The sequence below is a fragment of the Phodopus roborovskii genome, unplaced genomic scaffold, assembly GCF_943737965.1.
Source record: "Phodopus roborovskii unplaced genomic scaffold, PHOROB, whole genome shotgun sequence".
NCBI classification, from domain to species: Eukaryota; Metazoa; Chordata; class Mammalia; order Rodentia; family Cricetidae; genus Phodopus; species Phodopus roborovskii.
In genome coordinates, this window is record NW_026126511.1 from 55,026,223 (window position 1) to 55,051,404 (window position 25,182).

Sequence of the window (25,182 nt, forward strand, 5' to 3'; positions counted from 1 at the left end):
GGGATTAAAGGCGTGGACTACCTCAGCACCTCTGAATACAGTACTTTTGAGGGGCATTTACAATCTAAACCAAAACACCACTTTATAGCATTTTTCAATTGAATAAAGTTTTTCTTCCTTTTGTTTGTTTTGTTGCTTTTCTTATTTTTTTTGAGACAGGTTTCTCTGTGTAGCCATGGTTGTTTTATAGCTGGCCTCGAACCCAGATGTGCCTGCCTCTGCCTCCCAGTGCTGGGATTATAGGTGTGTATCACTAACTGCTGGTTTGTTCAATGTTTCTTACACCTTTAAAGAGCAAGAGGCAAGAACTTTAAACACAGTGAAGGCTGCCAGTATGCTTGGCTCTGAGGGAGGAATTACGCAGGTGAGTGCCAGCCAGTCGGGCTCCTCTTTTACAGGCTAAATTGTTGGAGATGCATTGGGTTCCCATCACCGTGCAAGATGTCAGTGTTAAGTACACAGGGTTAAACTGTCAAAAAATGAATGCTAATCTGCAGGAGGCTTACTTACAAAAGTTCAAAGGATGGAGAAATGAGAACTCTGGGGAAATTCTCTGGAAGAAGACTTGAGGGGTTTTTGGGTTTGATGTATGGGGAGGGGAGTTCAGGACTAAAGGCTGATGAGGCAGTTATGAAACAGTCCAGACAAGGGTTCATCTGGTAAGACAGCCTGAATTTAGCAGGAGAGAGGGCTTGAGTTCCTTCCCCAGTACAAAAATAAAAGAAAAGCTGGAACAAATGATCTTCGTTATTGTTTCTTCTGGAATTGAAACTTCAAATGTCACGATTGTTAATTAAAGAGGAAACCAGGTTGACTTTTAAAACCATTAGTCCTCACCATCACTTACCACAGACCGTAGGTGGTGGGAAGTGTGATGTTAGAGAGCCAATAGTAGATGGAGGACTTGGCTTCCACGCTGTTATTGCTTCTCAGCGTCTGTCCCTGGACCAAATCCCCAAATGGAGGCTAAAGGAATGGCTGGGAGTGTAAACGCCAGTCTCACTGGTTGGTCCGTATTGTTCTGTTCTATAAAACCATAAGGCACTTTCCATAAAATGTGCCCAGGGAGGGAGCTGGTTAAATTGCGTCCTATTAAGCTGAGATTGTCAGGGCGCCCTGGTTTTTTTATTCGATGCTTCGGTCTCAAGAGCCGACGCTGCTTTTCTTGGCTTGCAGCGGGGCCCATGAACTTACTTTTTTAACCGACTAGTCCGAGGCGCTCGGGAGAACCGACGCTCCCGGGCTGCGGACTTCCACCGCAGGGCAGGTGGCGGCCGGGCCGGGAGGTGCAGGAAGCGGCCGGCGGGGCGGAGCGGGCGCCGGGGAGCAAGGCCGCGGGCGCCCCGCCCGGGCTGGTATGCGGCCGGGAGTGACGCGGGAGGAGGGGTCACGTGACGCCCGTGGAATGCCAACAATGTAGCGAATGTCCCGCTCGGGTCTGCGCGTCGGAACCGTGGCGTGAGCGCCCCGGGAAGATGGAGCCGCCTCAGCCAGCGCCGCCGCCGCTTCCCCGGGCTCCCCCGACCCTCCGGGGTCAGCAGCCACTGCCGCCGCCGGCGCCCGGTCTCCCGGCGCGCGAGGTCCCGGAGCCGCGGGCCAGGACGCCGCCGAGGGTGTAGAGCGCTCCCGGAGGTGAGGTTGGGGCCGCGGCCGGGAAGTTTGTCGGGACCGGGCTCCGCCCGCCCGGTCCCGCGGTCGAGCCGCCCTGCGGGCCGCGGAGAGTCCACCGGGCCGGCACCGGGCGGGCGCGGGGCAGTGGGTGGCAGCGGCGGGGCGGCTTTGTTGTGTTCGGCGGCGGCGTCCGGAGGCCGAGACCCCGGGTCCCGCGGCGCCGACCCCGCCCAGCCTGGGCCTCCGGGCGCCGCGCCGTCAGCCACGCGCGCTCGCGGCCTTGCGCGCCGTCCCCCGGGCCCTCGGCTGCGCGGCCCCGTCCGGGTGTCCTGTCCCGGGCCGCGCCGTCCGGCGGTCGCTGCGGGGTCGTTGCGTAACGCCTCTCCGGAGCTGACTTCTCCGGGGCCGGCCTCCGCTGCTCCTCCCTGGCGCGACTCGGCGGCCCGAGTTCGCAGCGCTGCTCGCCAGCCCGGGTCACCCACGCAGGAGCCGCTGCGGGGCCCGGGTCTCACCCGGGGCGACCTCGGCTACCGGCCTCGTGCTCGAGGCGCTGGCTGACAACAAACGCCTGTGGGTGAGCGGGAGAGAACTGGACGTGCAGATTTTGTTGACAAAAAGTTTAAGGGAGGACTTTTACTTCTTTAAACTTTTCCAGCGTGTCAGTAATGTGACTGTTTATTAGGGGATTTGTACGAAACCTTGCGCTTTAGTTTTAGTTTAACCCCAGGTTCGGTCTGTAAATGATGCTCCCCAGTTTTGAGTGCTAACTCTGGAGACTAGGCCACTTTTTATGATAACCCCCGCCTCCTCTCTCCCCGCGCGCAACTGTTGTAATAAAGCATTAACAAAAATCTTCCAGTTCAGGAATGTAGACGCTGCTTAGAAAGCCTGTTTTAACTCAACTGTAATCAACGAGACATTACAGTATTGACCCTCACGTAAAATTTTGTCTCGTTACTCCGGTATAGAGAAGACTGTAGGACGAATCCACCGTGGTTCTCTTGAAATTGCTTAGCTTTTACCACATTTCAAAATGTCAGCTTCCTATGATACCAACAGAGGCTGCTGTACAGAGTTACTAGAACTGAGTTACAGAATCACAGAAGTTTTGAACCGAGTTATTCTTCAGCCTCTCCATCTAGTTGGAATAGTTAAGTGTAAATTGGAGCTGTCGGTATTTCTTAGCAAATCACAGCTTTGGTAGGCGGTCCTCTGAGTGGTGGGCGGGGAACACGCTTACAATAAAATACCTTGTTATTTTAAATGCTATGTTGTAAATAGCCTGCCCTGGGCTCTTAAAGCCCACTGTAGAGTGGAATGGAGGGATTGGATCTGGTAAATCTATACTAAACGCACACGAAAGTTATTGGGGAGTTTTGTGGGAGAGGGCAACGTGGGGGTAAGGATGTCGTGTTTGTATTGGGAAATCCAGACCAGCTGTATTTATTTCATGTTTGTAATAACGTGTGAAAAACTTCTAAGCAATAGTCTATACTACTTTAAAATAGTATGCTTGAAGGATGATAGTTGATAAAGTCACTGTATTTACATTGTCTTTTCTAAATCTGTTCTGCAATTGGGTAGATGTCCAGTTGTCCACAGAGGGAGTGGGTCAGCTTTGTGGACACTGTAGAAAATCTCAGAAATCTCCACCTTTCTAAAAAGCCCATCGATGGGTGATTTCCTCTGAAACAGCTGTAGTTCAAAGAAGTTACCTCATCCAGTGGTAGAGCCACTGTTACTTTCATTCTGTGCCATCTTCTGAAGGGCACCCCAAGTGGGTTTTTGTTTGTTTGTTTTAGCCATTTTTATTTGAACTATTCATTTCCCCCCCACTCCCCTTCCTCTTCCCTCTCTCCTTGTTTCACCTTCCCTCCTATGCCCATGCTCCCAACTTACTCAGGAGATCTTTTTCCCCCTTCCTAAGGGATCCATTTCTCTCTCTCTCTCTCTCTCTCTCTCTCTCTCTCTCTCTCTCTCTCTCTCTCTCTCTCTCATTTTATGCACATTAGTGTTTTGCCTGCATGTGTGTCTGTGTGAGGGTGTCAGATCTTGGAGTTACAGAGAGTTGTCAGCTGCCATGTGGATGCTGGGAATTGAACCTTCGTCCTCTGGAAGGACAGTCAGTGCTCTTATCCACTGAGCCATCTCACCAGCCCCCTGTATGTCTTTGTTACCTGGGTTCTCTGGGCACCCCGAGTTTTTAAGGATCTGCTTGGGCTGCTCATGTCCCTGAATGCTACTTGACTGTTCCTCAGTGCTTTGAAGCCAAATGTTATTGTTTCATCTGGAAGGTATAATAAAACAGTACTGTTGGAAAGAAAGATAATTGGTGGTGATGCTAAAATTAGGAAGTAAATTTGGCATTGCTTAATGCTTGCCATTCACTAGGCAAATACTTTATGTTGGCTAATGTCTAGACTCTGTCAACTTAATTGTGAGAATAGTGGGGTTTTTTCCCCCTAAATTTAATTAACAAGTACTTTTTGTTTGTGTGCCAGTATTTGGCTACATAGGATTTTTCTGGCTGAAGAATGAAAACAGTCATGTTTCAGAGCAGGAGTTTGCATTTCTTGTCCACCCTACAGATAACCAATGCAGACCCTAGGAATCTCTAAATCGGTTAGGGTAACATAGTCCTTGAGTGGAAATTGGTTTTGAATGAAGTAGGCCTGGGTTTAGAATATGAAGCTCTCTGTCTACTGGCAGTTATCTGAAGCAGGAATGCTGAGTGCTAGCACTTTCCATTACTAATGAACTGCATCCTGCCTCCTGACTCTATTCTCCCATTTTATTTTATTTTTTAAACATTAAAGTCCCCCAGACAGCCCCAGCCCCCTCCCCAGCATTGTCTGTCTCCCTGGAAATATTCTTCACTCTTGTGTGTTCAAGCCTTTGCACGGAAGTTAGAGACTCCAAGAGTAGCTCTACACTTCTCCAGCAGCCAAAGCCCTTCATTTCTTCCGGTTGGGGTAGAACATTCCTTCCTCTGGAGGGTTTTCTCTAAGTGGTCTTACACCTGGAAGAATCATGCTCTTGCATCAACAGGCGCGCGCGCATACACACACACACACACACACACACACACACACACACACACACACACACACACTGCTTTTTCGGTTAGGTTGATCACCTCTGCGATTCTCCAATGGAGTGTACATTCTGACTCTCCAGTGGGAAATACGGGGAACTGCGAGAGGGGTGGGTGCAGAGGAGGTACCGGTTGCTCAGGTGCAGATCCTTGCTGCGGGTGGCCTGCCCTATCCTCTTTAGCTACTTGCTCTTAGGAATTCTGCAGGGAAGGAACATGCATTTGCCGCCTCTGGTCACTGCACAGACTCCCCAGGGCCCATGGTTATTATTGGACAGTGGGGAAACTGCATTTTCCTAAATTTCAAAGAAGACAGTCACTGCCTTCCTTAAAGGTCTCCCTTAGGAAAGGACAGTTTTTGGACCTGTGGCTTTCCAGCCTTGGGGTGGGGGTGGGGGGGGAGTGAGGGGCATTTGATTCTGACATTAGTGTGTGGCTCAAGGCCTGCCTTTGCTCTCGATTTAAGTCTCATCTTTGGTAGTTACTTATAGTGGGAATGTGATTTAAATAATAACTGGAGGTCTTGGTCTAAGAACTACTGTTTTAAAATAGTACCTCCCCCACCCCAAGCCTAAACATATGAACTATTAAAGAGAACGTATAGCAGGGTGACACACATTTGCCATTCCAATGCAAGGGTGCAAAGGCAGGTGGGCTGAGTTTGAGGCCAGCCTGGGCCCCATAGTTAGACCATGTGGCAAACAAGTCTGGCACCTGAGTTTGATTCCTCAGAACCTACATAGTAGGAAGGAAGAACTAACTGACTTCTGTAAGTTGTCCTCTGACCTCCACAGGTATGCTGTGATGTTCACACTCAAACACAAACAAATGTAAAACAAAAATTTAAATAAAAAATAAAACTAAAATAGAGAGCCAATGTGTGTCATTAGTACCATCCTATCAGGTATGGGTTTCTGTCTGGTTTGCTGGTTGGTGTTTGATGTTTGTATGGCAGCCTGGGTGGGATTGGGAAGCATGAGGAGAAAGGAGAGCAAGAATTCTTGAACATGTGCTAGCATTCTCAGGATCTGGCTGAGGACTGCACTGGGTTGGTAGGAAGCACGGGAGGAATGCTTAAAATGCCGCACTCAGTTGTTGGTGGCCTCCCAGCTAAGCAGATATTCGGTAATGGGCTCCAGTTTTGCAGAGAAGTGACTTGGTTTTGTGAGTTGTTACAGACTTTTTGTTTGTTCTGGGGGTCTTTCTTTTGCTTTGCTTTGAGATAGGGTCTCATTGGGAAGTCCTGGCTAGCCTGGAACTCACTGTGTAGATCAAGCTGGCCTGGAAACTTCAGCCGTCTTCTTGTCCTATCTCTAAGAGCTGGGATTACAGGTGTGAGTTACTAAATTGTTTCAGATTTTCAGTTTCCTTTAAAATATATTTAAATCAGTTGTTAATGCCAAACAGATTTCAAAAACTAGATTTACTTTATTTGATATTCCTAAGGGTCGTATTTATAAACTTATTGATGAAGGAAAAAATCCCATCTGTCAGGTCTTGTTAAAATGGTGTAGGAGTAGCTCAGTGTAGCTCATCTCCAGCTGTAGTTTTCATTTGACTGATGAACATTTCCATGAAAAAATTATTTTAAAAGTTCAGGATTTGACTGTAAAACCAACTGTCTTCAAATTAAACCTTAAAATGCAGTCTCCAAACTAAGAACAGATTTTTTTTTTTCTCTTTTATGACACTGAAAACATTCTTCTTTCTAGATGATTCTATCAAGGGCGCAGGACACTGGGAGGTGCTATTTTACCTCTTAAAAAGACAGAGTTCCCAGGGTGTTCTAGGACAAACACTTCCTATAGAATGTTGGGGCGAGACAGGGAGTGAACTCAGAATTCTGAAGAAATCCAGGTGCTGGGTAGCTTTATGGCTGTAACTGAAATATCATCTGTGCTTACCCCAGCTTCAGATTGTTTATGAGTCTGGAAAGGAGAGGCAGAACCAAACCCGTAATCCTTCTGCTATTCCAGGCTGCTTCTACCTGGTTTTTCTTAGCTCAGGTGCACTCTGACTTCTCCTGCCCTGGTCAACTGTTGCTTTTGAGATGAGGTCGCAATAGTTGCAAACTCACTAGGTAGCGATAGAACACGTGGGGATACTATGTGGGCATCCTCCCTTGATGTGTGTGTCTCAGTGTCTGTATTAGAGTGACAGGGGCTAGTATTTGCTTGGTATGTGAGCCACCCCTGGAGTTTAGACTCCAGCCTGAGTGGGACTTTATCCTCCACTATAGGACTAGTGACTAGGGCCAGGTGTTTCATTTCGGAACCATGCTTTAGAAAGAGAACCATTATTTGTGCATGGTGGGCGCTTGAGCAGGTGTGTCCATCGGTGTGCGTGTGTGTGTGTGTGTGTGTGTGTAACTATGAGTATGTACAGTTTAGTCCCACTTTGACATTAAATATATTCTTTGTTGTTGCAGCAAACAACAGTTGTCTATATCTAAAACCTTCTCATTGACCCATCAGGCAAACATTTCTGTTCTCTTGCATCTGATTAATCTCCACTCTCCTATCTCTGGATTTCCCTCCTCTAGGTGTACAACATAATAAACATGATGGCACAGTATTTTGTGCCCCCCCAATCCCCAGGATTTCTCTGAATAGCCCTGGTATCCTGAAACTCGATCTGTAGACCAGGCTGGCCTTAAACTTGCAGAGATAGGCCTGCCTCTGCTTCCCCAGTGCTGGGTTCAAAGGTGTGTGGCATCAGCAGCTAACTTCACTCAACATTATGTCTCTAAAGTCATCTACATTGTAACCTGAAATGGGACTTCTTTCTTATGACTGAGTAATAGAAATGGACATGTAGGTGGAGTTTTTCTGTGTCCTAGCAGTTGCTCCTAAATAACCACAAGAGGCTTAGTATTAATTATAAATTCTTGGCCAATAGCTCAGGCTTGTTACTAACTAGCTGTTACAACTTAACCCATTCATATTAATCTATATTCTGCCCTGATACTCATGGCTTTTACCTCTTCTTCATGTCCTGCTTCCTTTTGCCTAGCTGGTGACCTCTGACTCTACCCTGCTTCTTCCCAGCATTCTCTCTGCCAAGAAAATCCTGCCATCAGCCAGTCAGCTCTTTATTAACAATGAGAGCAAAGCATATCTACAGTAAACAAAGATTGTTCCACAGCATGGACATGTGATGATTTTAAGAGTCTTGTGAGAACTTCCCAAGTTTTTTTGTTTTTGTTTGTTTGTTTTGAGACAGTCTTAGTATGTTATTGCTGGCCTGGAACTTGCTATGTAAATAGGCTATCCTAGGACTCATGGAGATCCACTTGCCTCTAACTCTGGGACTAAAGAGGTACACTACCATGCCTGGCCCCACTCAGGCACATTTGTTTTGGCCATTAGAGTTATACTTAGAGAAAGGGTTTCCCTTGGCTGGAACATTCTCCCTGCCCAGCCTCGTGTTCTACAGCATCTGCTAAGGCCCTAGGGGGTCTGCCTCTGAACAAGTGTATCCTGGGCATATGTGGCCTCATGTTAGGTAGCAGAAGGGTTAAACAAACAAGATTGCATTTGCCCATCTCTCAGATTGCTTGTATAGAAACACACTGGTCAGTCTCATAGGCAGAGATTGCATTGGGGTAGGTGTGGAAATGTGGTTGTCCCTTAGGGTGCTGGTCAGGGAGGCCCTGCGGGAAGTCTTAGGGAGTGAGCCAGCATGAATTGGGATTGTCCTCAGTGGCATAAAGGCCTGTGTCATTTAGAAGGGAGGAAAGACCTGGAGCTATTAACTTGGAAGGGATCTCAAAGTCAGCTCCGTCCTGCCTGTTGTGCCATGGTCACTATCTGAAGCTGGGCTACTGCTCAGACCTGTTCAGCCTGGTGCTTGGCTACAGGTTAGCTTGGACACAGCTGGACTGGCTTATTTATCCCTTGTACTTCTCTTTCATACACAGAGAAGTCTGTTTTCACTTTCTCAGACTATCCTCATACCCCTTGATGTGTAACTGACAAAGGAGACACTCAGACATACCTGCTTCTGGGTTTAGCTTGGTGTCTTTTCAGTTACCATGCTGAATTTTGGCTTGCTCTTGTCTCCTGACCTGAGTAAAATTTTGTACCTGCTTACTCTGAACCCTTAGGCATATATCACTACAACCCTGTCCTGTGAACATCACCAGGTCCGATGGGTGCTACCTCTTGGTGCTATTGGCTGGGCTACTTCTCTTTATCTTCCAGATAGTAACCTATGTTAGAGTCCTAGAATTTTTTGTTTTTGTAAATTTTTCATTAACACATTTGTTCTTAAGTAACTGGCAAGAGCCGATGCATACTAGAAATGAAGAAATATAAAGTATATCTTTTTTCCCCCCTCACGAAGGTGTCACAGCAGCTACCGTGGGCTGCCAGGAACTGTAAGAAAGTGTTGATGTGGACAGCAAGGGCTTGGAGCAGATCACATACTCCTGCATCTTGCTGTAAACCTTGAGGAAAAGCAAGGGCTTGGAGCAGACCACTCACTCCTGCATCTTGCTGTAAACCTTGAGCTTGTGCCAATGTGGCCTGGAAGGCCACAGCACCATATGTGCAACGTTTGCACAGGAGAACAGAACCTAGTGATGACTGCTGCCATGCATGGCGTGGCTAAGTGAGCAAGAATCCTTCCCAAAGTGGTGAAACAAGCCAGAGGCTGCATAGTCACACAGTAGGAAGTACAAAGGCTGGCCACACTGATCCTAGGTATTGGAGGTCGTCTGGGCATGGAACAGTGGTGGTTAGCTGCTGCTTCTGAACATGTGAGCTCCTTGTGAATGCTGTCAGCCTGATGAAGTGTGCTGGGAAAAGATTGCACACAGTCCCAAGCCTTTCTTTCCTCCCAGCTTCTGCAGCCTCTGTCTTGGAACAAATTCCAGGGGAAGCTTGGAAGGCTTGAGCTCACCAGGGCCTCTCTTTGTTGCCTTGTGACCCAGCCTTGGCTATGGGATAGGCAAGAAATGTAGCTTGTTCTGGTTTAACAGAACTTTCTATGGCTGTTTTCTTCACAGACTTTGCCCTGGTCTAGATGTGTGAAAGGGCTAGCCTTTTCTGTAGTCTGCTAGGGTCCTTTGGTAGGTAGTAACATCTGACTGTCACAGACCACATCTTCCAAAAGGAAAGTTTCAGGAGGGACTCCTCTCTGGCCTGATGGCCCTATGGCATGTGTGAATCGGTAGCCTACAGGCTGGTTAAATTCCTGAGACTCTTATGATAGCTACCTGTGCCTTTAAGCCAGGACCTCTGGCTTGGTTGTGGCCAGGTCCGGAAAGCCCTTCTCTGTTCCGCATACCACCATTTGTGGACTGGAGTGCTGCACTACCTCTCAGTCAGCCACCAGATTCCTGGCCAGGGCTTCTGCACTAAGACCAAGTATGACATCTGCCAAAGGCCCTTCAGGAGAGAATCCTGCGACCTCTGAGGTTTGTCCCTGGTATTCAGGAAAACCTGTCCTCATTGCTCTGAACCCTGTAGAGGAGCCTGCATTTTTCCCTCCAGCTGGAATTCCACCCCTCACACCCTCCATTCAAACTTCCTATCTGCTCGGTGTCTTTGACTTTTCCCTCCGGCCTCCATCTGTGCTGGGTTCCTCTCCTTTCGGGCCTGTCTTTCTCTACAACTCCCGCTCACCTTACCCTCTGCCCCATTTCACTGTACATTGCTGAAGGTGAGCTTCTTAGTCATTCTGACAGTGCCTGAAGATAGGCATTCTATCCTTGCCTGTAATCTAAGCTGTGGGGAGGCTGAGGCAGGAGGACCGTGAGTTCTAGGCCTACTTTGACTATATAATATAGCAAGATGCCCCCAGGGGCTGGAGAGATGGCTCAGGGCTTAAGAGAGGAGTAGGGTTCCATCCCTGGCAACCACATGGGTCTCCCAGCCATTTTAACTCCAGTTCCAGGGAGTCTTACGTTTTATGACCCCCAGGGGAAACAGTCATACATCAGGTAACATACATACATGGAGGCAAAACATTCATACACAAAGTTTAATAAAATCTTAAGACACTTCTTTCCCTGTTGTGTGATGTCTTACTCTTTTGGCTTTTTGAGGGGCTCACCACCCAACACCCAAATAAATCACACAGAGAGGCTTATTCTTAGTTATAAATGCCCGTCCTTCACTTGGCTTGTTTCTTGCCAGCTTTTCTTAAGTTTCCTTTCCTTCTTACTCTGTCTGGCTAGGTAGCTGGGTGGCTGGCCCCTGAAGTCCTCCTCCTCTCTCGTTCCCAGAACCTTTTTCTTTCCAAATTCCTCCTCATATTTATTCTCTGCCTGCCAGTCCTGCCTATTTCTCTCTCCTGCCATTCAGCTCTTTATTATGACCACCAGGTGTTTTAGACAGGCACAGTAACACAGCTTCACAGAGTTCAACAAATGCAGCGTAAACAAAAGTCACACCTTAAAATAATATTCCCCACACTTCCCGTTTGTAGTGTGTCTAGGCGAGGTCCCAGGTGGTGAGAGGGGAGCAGGGTAAATGCATTCTATCAGGCCCATGTCACACTGTCATTTGGGGTAAAGATAGGGTGGTATGAGTTTTAATTGTCAACTTGACACAACATACAATCACATGGGAAAGAGTTTTATTGAGGGACTGCTTGATCAGTTTGGCCTGTGGGTGTGTCTTGTGGGAGACAGTTTTGATTGTATTTATTGAAGCAGAAGACTCAGCCACATGGGCCCCACCATTCTGGGGGGTCCTGGGCTGTGTCTGTGCAGAGAGTGAGTGAGCAGGAGTGCATACATTTATTTTTTTCTGCATTTGACAAGTTCCTTCAGTGTGATGTCCCTTAATGATGGGCTATAACCTGGAATTATGAGCCAAGCAGACCCTTTCTCCCCTAAGTGCATTTTGTCAAACACAGGTATGTTCTCTTAATTTTTCAAAGAAAGGGGAGAAAATTAAAGCTTAGACACCACACTTTATGTGAATTCTGAGTGGAAAAGCAGTAATTCCTGTTGAGTTTCCAACAGTGCTAGTTACTCCCAGGATCCTCCCTCCACACATGCTCAATAGGCTCTTAGGTACCCTTCTGGTTTTGTTGGAATGTGAGCTTATGGTTTTAGAAATCTAGGACTTTCAAAACAGATGCTCAGACCAGGAAGTCCCTGGAAATGACTGTGTTTGCAATATGCCCTGTTTTACATCAATTAAGCAGAATTCTAGGCTCCTAGGCTTTAGCCAACCTGGGCTCAGGGGCTCAGCTGTCCGGATCTCATAGCCCAGTCTCTATATTGCCTTACACAGCCATTTCAGTGACTCAGGATACTAGAAACCATGCATTAAAATAGAGATTTCACATTGAGAATTTAGTCTGGATCTTCTTAATGGATTCTCCTCAGTTGTACCAAGAAGGTGGACAGTCAACAACAGTAAAAGACCACTGTCCCCATACAAAGCAGTCATTTTAATGTCATTTCTAGTATTTCCTGATGTGTGTGGTTACATAACAACATATAAGTTAGTTCATATAAACTTCTGCCAGTGTCTAGCCTGTAGTAAGTACTGGATAATAATAGTTACTCTTATTTTTACCCCACATGAAGGTGTCTATGAAACAGAATCTTGCTTGTGGTTATGGGGTTACTTACTGGAGCTAAAAGTCCCACTTCTTTAGCTATCTTCGGAGGGCGTTCTTTTAGAGTCAGTTATTCTTTGTTTATTGAAACTCAAAAATAAATTCTTCCAAGTCAACTTACTGAGCACTGTACAGTGAGAGGGAGTTGGTGGGGGAGGGCAAAAGGCAGAAGGAGTAAGGGGGCAGTGGGCTTTGATATGCTGTGGGGTGTGCCTCTCTGCTATCACTGCCTGCAGGTGAAGGCAGTTTGTCTGCGAGTGGGGGCACAGTGAAGTGTGGCAAAAGTCTCACAGTTGGGAGTATCCATGCTTCTTGGTTTGTTATTGGGGTATCACTTGATAAATGCATAAGTTGGAAATACATTCAATCCACAAAACCTACAGCTCATAGCTCAGCATGCTGTGGAACCTCATACTTCTCATACTTCTTGTGATCTTGGGGCAGCTGGTAGCTCTGGCAGCTGACTATTTTAGAGAGGATCAGGCCAGGAGAAACATCCAAGCGCACAACAGCCTCAAGCTAGTGTCTCCCAAGTGCCTGTTTTCTTCCTCATTATAAGAGGAAGACTCCCAAGCTCAACTTTACTGAATGTAACACTCTCTGGCTCTCTCTCTCTCTTCCTTTTTAAAGGTGTATTTATTCCTTGTGTATGCGTGTTTTGCCTGCATGTATGTATGTGCACTGAATTTGCAGCTGGCGCCTGAAAAGGACATCAGATCCTTTGGAGTTAAAATGGTTGTGGCCTACCCTGTGGGTGGTGGGAATTGAATCATGGTCCTCTGGAAGAGCAACACTTAACTGCTGAGCCAGCTCTCCAGCCCCTTAAGTCCATTCTCAAGATAAACTATGTGCAAACCATTTTCAGCTGCAGTAGGGGATATCCTTCAATATGACGAGTTTTGATCTCTTGTCAGAAAACTGGGGAAGGCTTTATCAGGAAAAATTTCCAAAAATGTGAAGGATCACAGCCTCAGGTGGGTAAAGATGTTGGGTAAAGCCACAGGGACTGTGGTGTGGGTCAGGGATTAATTGATATTAGGGACAAGCTAGAAATCTACTTAGCATGTTTAACCCCAAATCTTCAATTTGAGTTTTTCAGAATTACGAGACAATGAGCTGGCAATTGTGTTTGTGGGATATACTCATCTGTGGGCTTCCTGTTATAGAAACCTTCTAGAGACAGCTCCAGAGTCAGATAGTAATGACACTTCTGAGAGGCAATGTGCTTCTTTCTTACTTTCTAGGTAGAATATTTCCAAGTAGCTTTAACATTATGTGAAATGCACAAATGATCATTTTTGTCCCATTTTCTTTTTCAGAGAGTGATGGTCTTCGAAATGAAAACTCTGGAAAATTGTAGGTTCTCGTTAGGAACTACAGAAATTGAAGGACAGAAAATGTTTGAAAGGAAGTTGTTCTGAAAGCATGTTTACAATTAACTGACCCTATTGACTGTTCTGTTTTTAAATAAGACACTTTGAGAAGATTGTATTTATGGTTAAAGGAAACTGGACTAACGATGAGGCCAAAGACTTTTCCTGCCACAACTTACTCTGGAAATAGCCGGCAGCGATTGCAAGAGATCCGAGAGGGGCTGAAGCAGCCATCCAAGTCTTCCACCCAGGGGCTGCCTGTGGGACCAAACAGTGACACTTCCCTGGATGCCAAAGTCCTGGGAAGCAAAGATGCCTCCAGGCAGCAACAATTGAGAGCCACCCCGAAGTTTGGACCTTATCAAAAAGCGCTCAGGGAAATCCGATATTCCCTACTGCCTTTTGCCAATGAATCAGGCACTTCCGCCACTGCGGAAGTAAATCGGCAGATGCTTCAGGAGTTGGTGAATGCGGGATGCGACCAGGTGGGTCCAGCACTTCTGTGGAAACCTTTAACTGTTTAACACATGGCCCTTTTCTGTGTCCTGAGCTGATGGCCACCTTCTCTCCAAGGGTCTTAGCAGCTTTTCCTTCTTGAAGCTGTTCTTTGTTGTGACTTTTCCATTCTGTCGTGTTAGTGTGTACATGTTTGGAAACCAGGGCCCCATGCATGCTAAGCTTATGCTTCCCTACTGAGCTACACCATCTTACAATTTATTCTTAGCCTTTCCTTTCTTTCTTTGGGACCCACTTGGGATTATCCTGAGCTTCTGTGGGAAGAGCCTGACTTCTCTTACATTGTTTTTGGTTTGTACATTTACTTCCTTTCTGTAGGGGTGCTATTTAACATGTATTGACTGATCTGTTTTTTTCTTTAGTTTTGTTAAAATTTTTTTCTTTGACAATTTTATACCTATAATTATTCATTTATTTACATTTTGAGACAAAGTCTTATATAACTCATGCCTTGATCCTCCTGCAAGCACCTCCCTAGTACTGGGATTGTAGATGTGTGCCTCCATAGTCAGCTGTCTTCTATTTTACAAAATAGTGTGTGCACTGTTACAGAAGATATGCTCAGAAAGACAGAAGCATTGCTAGACGACGTGGGAGTCATCAAAATGAGGTTGCATACCCTGCCCTCTCAGTGGCTCAGAATCAGTCTCCACTGATGAGCAGAGAGCACCTGTTATGTGACAGCATACAACTCAGAACTGCATGTTTAGGATCCAAGTTGAAGGACAGGACCATAGAAAGGGAGCCACTGTCCAACCAAGTATAAATGTAATAAGAAAAATGTAACTGTGTTATGGAATGGCTTGTGAAAGCCAACAATGTATTTCCATGTACCATTGTAAAAGTCACAGTGTGTGTACTAGAAACTAGTGAAGTTTTTTTTTTGTTTTTTGTTTTGTTTTTTTTTTTTTGGCTGCCTTAGACAGTAAGATTTGCTCCAAGAATATCAGGTTGGTTTAAATGTTTTTAGTTTTTTAGAAATAGTTTAATGACTGGATCACAGTCATAGCATAGGCTAACTGGGTCACCCTTTACTTCCAAAGGGACTTTCACCAATGATTGGATCATAGTTGTAGCACAGGCTAGCCATGTTACCCTTCATTTCCAAAGGGACTATCACTCCTCTTGTGGTTTGCTGCTACAGATTTAGAGAGTTGATTACTGAGATAATGTGCTTGTGAAACATCCCCTCCCCCTTTTGTAATGTCCTCTCTGACATGTGGGGATGTGCTGGACTTTAACTTGGCTCTCATTGGCACTGTTCATGGAGTGTCTTGTACAGCACAGCTTCAGTTACATACTGAGTAATGTATAGCGTGCTGTAGCCGTGGAGGCTGACAGCAGCTGCAGTCCCGTCTTATTGTGAGAATGCACAGCCCTGGAGAAACAGTGGGTGAGGTTGAAGAGGGGCTTTCAGGCCAATAGCAAATCTTAGGATCCTCTTCTAATGTAAATCACTTGTAGACAAAAGAGGCCATCAGAGCCTGGTGGGTTTTGGAGAAAGAAACAAGTCAAACAAATAATTCAGAGTACAGGTGGGTTCTTATTAAAGTAAAATCCATTAGTGTTAATTGCAGAGCAAAAATTGAACTGGATGCTTCTCTAATACAGTGAAATGTAAATACATGGGAGCTAAGGCTCCTGATGCCTGCAAAGGGCCCATCCATCCACATCTAATTTATGTTAATTGCTAGCAGAAAGGTCTCTCATTTACGGTATTTAATGCTCCCTAAATAATTCAGTTTGTTGTGTAGTGTTACTTTAAAACTCAAAACAGCTGTGCCTCCAACTCAGACAAGCCCCTTTGCTTTCAGAGGGTTCTGGTAGGAAAGTCATTGTGTGAACACACACAACAGAGGGGAAGATTGACAGTACCAGAGCAGTGTATGGGTGGGTTGAAGCTCATTGTTAGAATCTGGGCACCAGGTGAAGGCGTTCTTACCGCAGTAGCTTCTTCTTTGTCCCTGTTACATTAGGTGCCTTGTTTAGATGCAACTTTGTTCTCCCCTAGTGTGACTTGTTTTTGTATCCAACAGAGTGATAGTACCATGTTTCCCCATGGGGCCTAGTGGTAATAGTTCATGCTTTTTATACACACACACACACACACACACACACACACACACACACACACACACAGAGTCTCTTTTTGAGCCAGGTTTTTATTGTATGTTCAAGCTGGCCTTGAACTCCTGAGCTCAAGAGAACCTTCTGTTTGCTCTATTTGACTTAACTCCACAAGTAATATCTTCTCACCAGTGCACATGCGCATGCATTTTTCTATGTTATTTGTACAATGGCTAGTTGAAAATACTTACTTGACTGCTTGAAATGGGCATTTTCTTTTAAACATTATATTAAAGTAAATTTACATCTTAAACATGCACAATTTATAAAATTTGTAGCACCATGAATTTTCATACATTAGTACCCATCTAGCATGTCTGGGTACTTTTGTAATCAAACCTTTTTAAATGGAAGTATCAGGAAGAAATGAAAGCTGTTAGGGTATTTTCAATGTAACAATGTAATGTGTTTGCCAAATGATATACTGTGTACATAATATGCATAGCTTTTGTGAATAAATGACACTAAGCCTGATGAAATAAGTAGGAAATTAAATGTTCTAGAAGCAGCTAGCTGTTCTTCAACTAGAGATTCAGGCCTTGGAAGGTGAGGTTCTGCTTACCTTATCACACTCTGCTGCTTTGGGTCCATGTGGGGTGGTAGCATATCTCTGCCCCACATCTGTGTGGAGCTTGCATTATCTCCCTAAGCTATAGTGGGTGACAGACAGGTGGAGTACTCACTTGGGAGTGCAGGTGTTGCAGGGTTGATGTGTGGAGCACCTGCATGGTGTGGAGGGTTGCAGAGTTCTTGGGTGATAGGCAGAGCATGTACATGTAGGTACAGAGGTGTTGCTGGTCGACAGGCAGAGCACCTGCATGGTAGTGTGGGGGCTGAAGGGGTGTTTCTGCATGACAGGCAGAGCACCTGCATGGGGGTGCAGAGTGTTGCTAGATAGCATGGCTAAGGTGTAGGAGTGTCGCTGGCTTGCACATCCAGCCATGTAGGGGTATTTGGCTTCCTGTTCTCAGGGAGCCTGGGATGTTTTGGAACCTGAGATCTTGAGGGGTGTGGAACCAAGTGCATATGCTTGGCTCCTGGCTGTCTAGAATAGCACCTTCCTCTGGTTGTGTTCCCTAGGGGAGGACTAAATGAGAAATTTCTTTTCAGATGTGAGTAGTAGGAAATGTCCTTGCCTCCCTTGAGGAATGATGTTTCCCCCTAGACTCCTATATCTGACCTGTGGTTTGTGCTGTCTATAACGAGACTGTAGTCTGTAGCTCCATGTCTTCAACAGATCCTTGGTCCTGGTTTTCCGTGTCAACTGTGATTTTCCTAACCCACCCCACATGTGCTCAAATAATTGAGATCTTTAATGGAATAGGGCAGAGAGAATGTAAACAAACTGACTTTCTTTATAGAGGGGCAGGAGCACAGGCGGTGATGGTCAGGATGTGCCTTCCCTCTGCGGCTTCCTGACAACAGCAGGCCCAGCTAGGGGTGAGCTGGATGCTGTGGGAAATAAGCAAAGGAAGTCAGTTAGTGACGTTTTTAAGCCGTCAAGGGAAGAGCATGAAATTTCCCTAACACTCACACAAGCAAAGGGGCAGAGGCTCTGTACCAGCTCCCCTAGGAGTGAGTGGGCTGTGTGCAGCAGAGTCCTCTGGGCTTGTTCTTTGTTACAGCTGCACAGCAGCTGTGGCATGGGCTGCAGCCCCCGTTAAAGCTGTAGTGAGTTGAGGGGAGTCCAGCAGACAGCCCCACCTGGTGTGCTTGCCAGTGGCTGCTCTTGAGTGCCCGACTCCCATTGTGGTGTTTGTGTGTTCTGGCTTGGACTGTCACTAGGCTCAGTGCTGGATGGCTGCTGGCTTTTCAGTCTTGTTTTCCATGGACTGTGACTTTTCCCTCTTGTCCCCCATACCCACTATGGGTGTGGGCTCTCGTCGCCTCCTCGTCTGTCATTGTGCTGGTTGAGTGAGCAGTGCTTGCTGATCCCCAGTGCTCTGGCTGCAGCTGTCGTCCTCAGCACACTCTCAACTGGCTCCTCCGACTCACTGTCTGTTTGGGGACTTTCAGGGTGCCATTTTGTAGCTTCCCACCTCCCTAGAGGGTTCCTAGCATCTCCCAAGCTTGTTCTGTTTTTGTAGCAGGCTTTTCCTGAAGCCCCCATGTTCCTGTTTAGCCCTCCATAGCAATTTGTTTCTGACTCATAGTGCATTTGATTGGTAAGGCCTGAGTTGGCAGGCTGTGAATACCGTTGTCTCACTTCCCCTCCTCTGAGGCCTGGGCTCCTAAGAGTTCTCCCAAAGGCTTCCCAGCTGCTGGTTAATATTTGCCAAAGCAGATGTGATGCATGCACTGGTCCAGGTGAAAGCGCCAGCCACGCCCCCACACCAGATAAGGAGGGATAGTCGGTAATCCCACAAAGCACGTATTCCGTGTGAAGATCATTTGCTCTACAGGAAAAGAGCCACAGAGAGCTAGATGTGGTGTGCACACCTGTAACCAGGTGCTGAGCGTGAGTCCTCCCTGGGCTACATAGGGAGACCCTGTCCTAAGCAGGTGAGCGTGAAAAAGCTAAGCTGTGCTTGGCTTTGTGACAGGATCTGCCTTGAGTGAATCTCAAGTTACAGTGATTGGCCAGTGGGAGGACAGCTGAGTTAGGTCTCAGACACCTTCCTTTCTCTGGAAAGGACCCACCTTTGAGCATGAGTGCCCTCCTGAAACACTAGTCCCTGAGGAAGGAGGAAGGCCTCCTTTCAGTTTGCAACCCTGGTGACAGGAAACAGCTCACAATGGGCTTTGGGTGGGACAGCGGCTTGCCTATCACCTTCTTCTTCTAATGGCTTTCAAATCAAATTTGGCCTTGCCAAAAAATAAAGCACATACTTTTTGGAAAAGGGCATTTTAAACAGATTTAGGGCTAGCTCAGAGGCAGAGTGTGTGTGTATCGTATGCAAGGCCCTGAACCCTACTGCCAGCATCTTAGAAAGCCCAATAAGAAATAAAATGACTCTGAGGAGATCCAGGAGTTCTGCCTCTGTCATCCCTGACTAAAAGAAGGCATGCCCCTTTGTGGAAGTTTAGCAAATAGAGGAAAGTGTAAAGACAAGAATAGATAGATTGCCCGCAATGTTCCCATCCCAGTCCTAGCCCCAGGAGATTGGATGTATTCAGGGGACTGTGGCTATAAGCAGATTGTTGGTAAGATGCATTTTTAATTGGGCAGTGCTTTCCTAATTTAAAGAAGTATGTATCATGTGACCTGTTAAGCTGTGGAAGAGTGCACTAGACATGCTTTTTTTGTACAGCAAAGTAGGTTCAGGTAGTGGTTTCCTAAGCTCCCTTAACACACATGGGTGTCTTCACTCCTGGAAACACTTCTCACCATCCTCAGAAGGGTGGTGGAGAACCTGTAGCCCTCGGCTACCCCTGTCCCTTTTGTCTTGCTCTTGTCCTATGGGTTCTGTTCTCAGACTTCCTGGTGCTGTCCTCTCCGTACTAAACCCCAGGCTGACTTCAGCCAGTGATTGAAGTGAGCCTTTTCCCATCCTTCAATTTAAATTAGATTCCTCTGTTCTTGCATCTCCCTGCATTTCCTTCACATGGTTTATCTGATCTTGTTGCCAAGTGGCAAAGTGTTGCTGGAGTTTCTTGTCCACTAGGTACCACAGCCATTCAGCTGCAAATAAACACATGGGCGCTATATTAATTATAAAACTGTTGGCTGATGGCTAGGGCCTCTCCTTTTTTTTTTTTAATATGGAATGCTTATTGGCTAGCTCTGTCTTAATTATTAGCCCATTTCTATAAATCTATATATTTCCACATGGTCTTGGTTTACCAGAGAATGCCCAGACCTGTTACCCCTTTGGCAGCTACATGGTGTCTCTCTGCATCGCCTCTCTGCCTCTCCCAGAATTCTCCTCATTGCCTAGCCTCACCTGTCTTCCTGCCTCTATTGGCCAAACAGTGTTTTATTCATCAACCAATAAGAGAAACATATATGCAGAAGGACATCCCCATCAGTAAAGCCTAAGCCCAGGAAGCAACAGCTTTCTGGAACTCAGAGCCAAGCAAGCACAGAAATACCTAAAGCAAGTCAAGGGGCAAACGTTTCAGTATGAACATCTTCATGCCTTTTAACACCATTTTAAAACATGACTTTTAAGGCCTGTATTGTAGTCCATTGCTCAAATAACTGTCCCTTATTTCGCCATAAAAAGCTGGAATGAGTCAGGTGGATTTGAAGGCAGAGGTAGGTGGGTCTCTGTGAGATGGAGACCAGTCTTATATACAGAATGAGTTCCAGGATGGCCATGGCTATGCAGAGAAACCCTCTCTCAAAAGACAAAAAGCAAACAAACAAAAAATGGTGGAATGAGATCCTTCTCCATAAATCTGAATGGATAGCACTGATTTCCTTGATGTAAATTTTAGAAATGAAATTACTAGGGTAATTTTTTTACAGTTTTACCTGTATTGCTGAGTTAGTAAATTATGCTTAGGCATCTATCCCTGCCCTCTCAGAGTAAGAAACAGCAGTGGGAGAGTTGTTCTTTTATGTTTGATCCTGGTACTGGAACAGAAAGTAGATCCGGTCCTGACTTTAAATAGCCGGTAGTTGTTACATTGTTAGAAGCTCCCACCGAGTGTCCAGGCTAACCTGCTGGCCTTTTCATGCCACACTTAAGAGCAGTGTCTTACCTTCCTCTCCATCAGCTACATTTGTGATGGTGCAAGTCTTAGATGACTTTGGAACCCTACTCTTGCTAAATCTAAACTTGCAAGAGAGCTGGCAGTGGCCAGACAGATGGGTGAGACCTGTTTGTTGGGGAGAAGCTAAGCTACGGGTGCCATGCTTTCCTTCCCACTGCAGCTGCCACTGTACACAGCGTCCCTGCTCACAGGGGCGAGCCTTTTCTGTGTGTGCCGTGATAGGAAGATTGCTGGCAGTCACAAATAGGTTTACTTAAAGCCTATTTTGCCATCCTGCAGTTCTGTCACAATTATGTGGTCATCAGCTAGCCACCCCCCCCCCATCCCCAGGTTGCAACACAAATGTATCTCAGGTTAGGAATCGTAACAGCCTGACAGAAGGGGTCTTGGGGGCAAGGCTCTGAGTTCAGCCTTGGGTTCACATAGACTTTGGGGACATTTAAAAACGGTTGTGTTGCCAGCAAACCATTTTGTGGATATAGAGTAGAGAAGGGGCCAGAGAGATGATGCAGTTAAGAGCACTGGCTGCTCTTGCAGAGGACTAGATTTGATTCCCAGCACCCACATTGGTAGCTCACAACTATCTGTGACTCTAGTTCTAGGGGATCTAACTCCCTCTTCTGGCCTCCTCGGGTACTGCATGCACATCGTGCACAGATATAATGCAGGCAAAATATTCGGGTTTTGTTAAGTGTTCCTTATATCTTTTCTGGGGTTTGGGAAACTTTGCTTTTTGACCTGTGTCCCTCAGCTCAGTGCTGCTGTAGCACCCAGCCTCACAGTCAGGAGCAAGGTGCTCAAAGATGCCCAAGTCAGAGGCAGACAGACTGTAGGAGCACCACCTGAGCGTGCTAAGCACGACACTGCTGGTAATGCATCCCCAGCCCCTAGGCTTACCCTGCAGATAGATATGGGCAGCTGCAGTGGCAAGAGGGTGAGGCTGTCAAGTAGGGCCCATGATGTCTTTAAGGACTCAGGTGTCCTCTTGTCCATCCTTCACAGGTGGCATTTTTCTCACCCAGTGTCATGCCCAGGAGTAGGTGGGGCAGCAAGGGCTTCCACTCTACTAGCGATTTCTTCAAGAGCTCTCCCCAGGCCAGGACCTGGGAGCTAAAGAGCCTTGATAACAGGTCTGTCAGCTGTCACAAGGCCACTGACAACGCTGTGTGCTGCCAGCCAGGAAAAAAGAGAAGGTGGCTCTTGTTAGGAGTCTGTAGGACAGCCACATCATCTGGCAGTATTACAGAGAAACTCTTTCTGTAGATTATTGAGGTAAATACTCCTGCATAGAAGACCTACCTGCATGGTGGCTGTCACATGGCTGGAACATGTTGAAATATAGTGGCAAAACTCAATGCCATCTGCCATATTTTATTAAATAGTAAGGCCGTTGTCCTCTGGCCAGCTCTCAGGCTTCTGGTCCCCTTTTCCAATACATGGAGAAGATTTTCTCTTTGGCTGGAATGAGCCAGTGAGTCTTGGTAGGATGGTTTCTAGTTAGCCATATTCACAGCTCTGCCTTTGGGTGTCCCAGGGGAGTCAAGAATCAGAAAGAGGCCTGCCCCTCTCCTCTCCAAGATGCCATTGATGGCTTCAGGTTCTTTCCCAGACAGGGGGCTCTGCCACTTCTGCTACTCTCTCTAGTACCCTCCCTTCCTGCAAGTCCCCTTAGCCTCTGCCTGACCCAGGAAAGTCCTGGGCATTCCTCCTAGTGTCTGACTATTCTCCTTGGCTTTGGCAGTGTTTGTAAGTTCAGTCTTTGTGTTAATGGGGCCTTTCCTCAATGCTGGCTATATAGTGTCCAGCATGCGACTTTACTGTCCATCTGCTCTGTGTGTAGGTTCTGTCATGCTGTTGCCTTGACACAGTGACTTCCAGCAATGCAACGTCCAGCACCTCATTTAGTGTCTGTGGCTCATACTGTCATTCCAGCTGGAGTGCAGTCCCCTACTGGAGCCACACATAGTCACACTCCCACTGTCCTGTGGTATCTGTGGCCATTTGTTTCAATGCAGTTTTCTGAATTCCTGTTTGTGTGGGTGCTGTGCATGGAATCCTATGAGATCCCCTCTACAAGGAATTACAAGGGATTACCACCTCAAGCCGGTTTGTCCACAGTCGATTTATCTGAGACCTAGGAGTTGCTGCTGCCAGGGTTCAACTGCACATTACCTGTGCAGCTGAGCTGAGCCCAAGGGATGGAGGAAAACTGAGCAGGGCGAACCTCCATGTGTCCATCAGCTAGGGTTTAAATAGTATTCCCTCTGCTTCTTGTTTTGTCTATCTCGAAATTTAAAAACAAACAAACAGAAATACTTCAGTTGAGGTATAGTATGTAGGTATTTTAAAAACAAATGCTGACATGAAGTGACAGAGGACACAAGAGTATGAGTGGGGAGATGGCCCCATAGGTGAGTGTTGCTGTGCAAGCATGAAGACTCGAATTTGGATCCCCAGTACCACATAAAAACTAAAGTTCAGGGCCAGCCTGGGCCGCATCATGAGGCCTGGTCTAAAGACCACCACTTTCATCACCAAGGAATGCTAGAGCTTTGTTTGAGAGATTAAAAATGCTTATCCAAGATGGGCATGGTGGAACATACCTGTAATCCCAGTCCTTTAAAGTCTGAGAGCAGCCTGGGTTGTATACTGATGATCCTATCTCAAAAAAACAAAAATGGGCACCTGAGAAGCAGATCAAGTGGATCTCTGTGAATTCAAGGCCAACCTGATCTACATGGTGAGTTCCAGGCCAGCCCATGCTACAAAACAAACAAACAAACAAACAAAAAAACTACCAAGCAACAACAACAAAAAACAAACACTTCAAACACTTAAAATTTCAACTAAAAATACAAAATAATTTTCAGGCTAGAGAGATGGGTGAGCTGTTAAAGGACAGGCTAGCAACCAAAACAATACAAAATAATTTCCTTTGCTCGGTTCATGTTTTAAAACCTTACAGCTGTCAGGATAGTAAGTAGTCACTTGCTCTCCTCTCTATACAGGCATGGGCTTTGGTGGTTGGGATGTGTGATGAAGGGACTGTGAGATGGCTCAGTAGGGAAAAGTGCTCATGGCCAAGCCTGGTGACCTGGATTTGATCCCTAGGACCCACATGATAGGGAAAAACTGACTTCTACAAGTTATCCTCTGACCTCCTTCCATGTGTGTTCTTATACACACACACACACACACACACTTTTAAAAATGTGACGAGATTGGATTGGCAATTAAGCCTATTTCACATAAGGATTAAGGACCCTCCTTCCCTGAGGTGACACAGAAGAAATGACTGGCCTGGGGCTCAGGCTCAAGCCCTTTGATTCCTGGCAGTTAGTTGGGTCTCTGAGAGTGTGCATGTGTGATGGCTTCTTGTTCTTGGACCTGTGTGTAAAGAACATCAGAATCCAGTGAACATGGTCTCCCTGACCGTACAGCCCTAGCAGGAATAGAGGAAGACTTGCTTCGGAGCCACACTGTTGCAGCCCAGGTGACCTCGGCTGAAATATGTTCCCCTTCTCTCCTTACTCTCAGCACTTGATCTGCCTTGGGCATAGTTTCTCTTTAGTGTCAACACCTCTCATCCCCCAGCTGGACAAGAGTAAATTCTGTGGTATTGCACACTGACCTCAGCACCCACACATGACAGTTGCTATGGCTACAGTCCTCTCCAGAGCAGAAAGACGCTTGTCTTCAGCCCTATAACAAGTTGTTTTGTTTTTAGCAAATGCTTGCGTTCTAGTTGAATTCTGAGTATTTTTACACTTGCCTCAGAGAATGACTGGGTTTTAGAGGCCTTTTTGGTCTGTCTACCAATTTACATATCTGGTAACCAAAAAAAATCTTTCCAAGGCAAAAAACAAGTCCACATCTTCTGTCTAACTAGAGCAAGGAGAGCAGTCAAGACAGCTGATACTAACGTGGCTTAGTCACTTTCCATTCATTGGTAGAAAGAGAAGCTTGCCACTTTGCCAACGGGTCAGCATTTTCCAAAGCCTCGTTTTAAAAATTTATTTTTATTTTATGTGTATGGTGTTTTGCCTGCATGTGAGTGCAGCACTGATGGAGGCCAGAAGAGGGCATCAGATCCCCTGGAATTCAAGTTACAGATGGTTATGAGTCACCGTGTGGGTGCTAGGAGTCAATCCAGGTCTTTCACAAGAGTTGTCAGTGCCTTAACCACTGAGCCATCTCATTTTTTTTTTTTTTTTTTTTTTTTTT

At 46.3% G+C, this 25,182-nt stretch overlaps 2 protein-coding genes across 2 annotated transcripts in view; one reads left to right on the plus strand and one right to left on the minus strand.

The window, feature by feature from the left end:
* The first annotated feature begins 1,483 nt into the window (after positions 1-1,483).
* Positions 1,484-25,182, plus strand: part of Lats2 (large tumor suppressor kinase 2) — a 54,308-nt gene continuing 30,609 nt past the window's right edge. Inside the window, exons 1-2 of the mRNA XM_051195608.1 lie at positions 1,484-1,632; positions 13,603-14,141. Coding sequence (XP_051051565.1) covers positions 13,803-14,141 — 339 coding nt within the window. The 5' untranslated portion in view covers positions 1,484-1,632; positions 13,603-13,802. The remainder of the gene's footprint in view (positions 1,633-13,602; positions 14,142-25,182) is intronic.
* Ift88 (intraflagellar transport 88) overlaps positions 4,681-25,182 on the minus strand; it is a 309,460-nt gene continuing 288,958 nt past the window's right edge. Inside the window, exon 27 of the mRNA XM_051195609.1 lies at positions 4,681-4,725. The gene's annotated coding sequence lies outside the window, so the exon portion shown is untranslated. The remainder of the gene's footprint in view (positions 4,726-25,182) is intronic.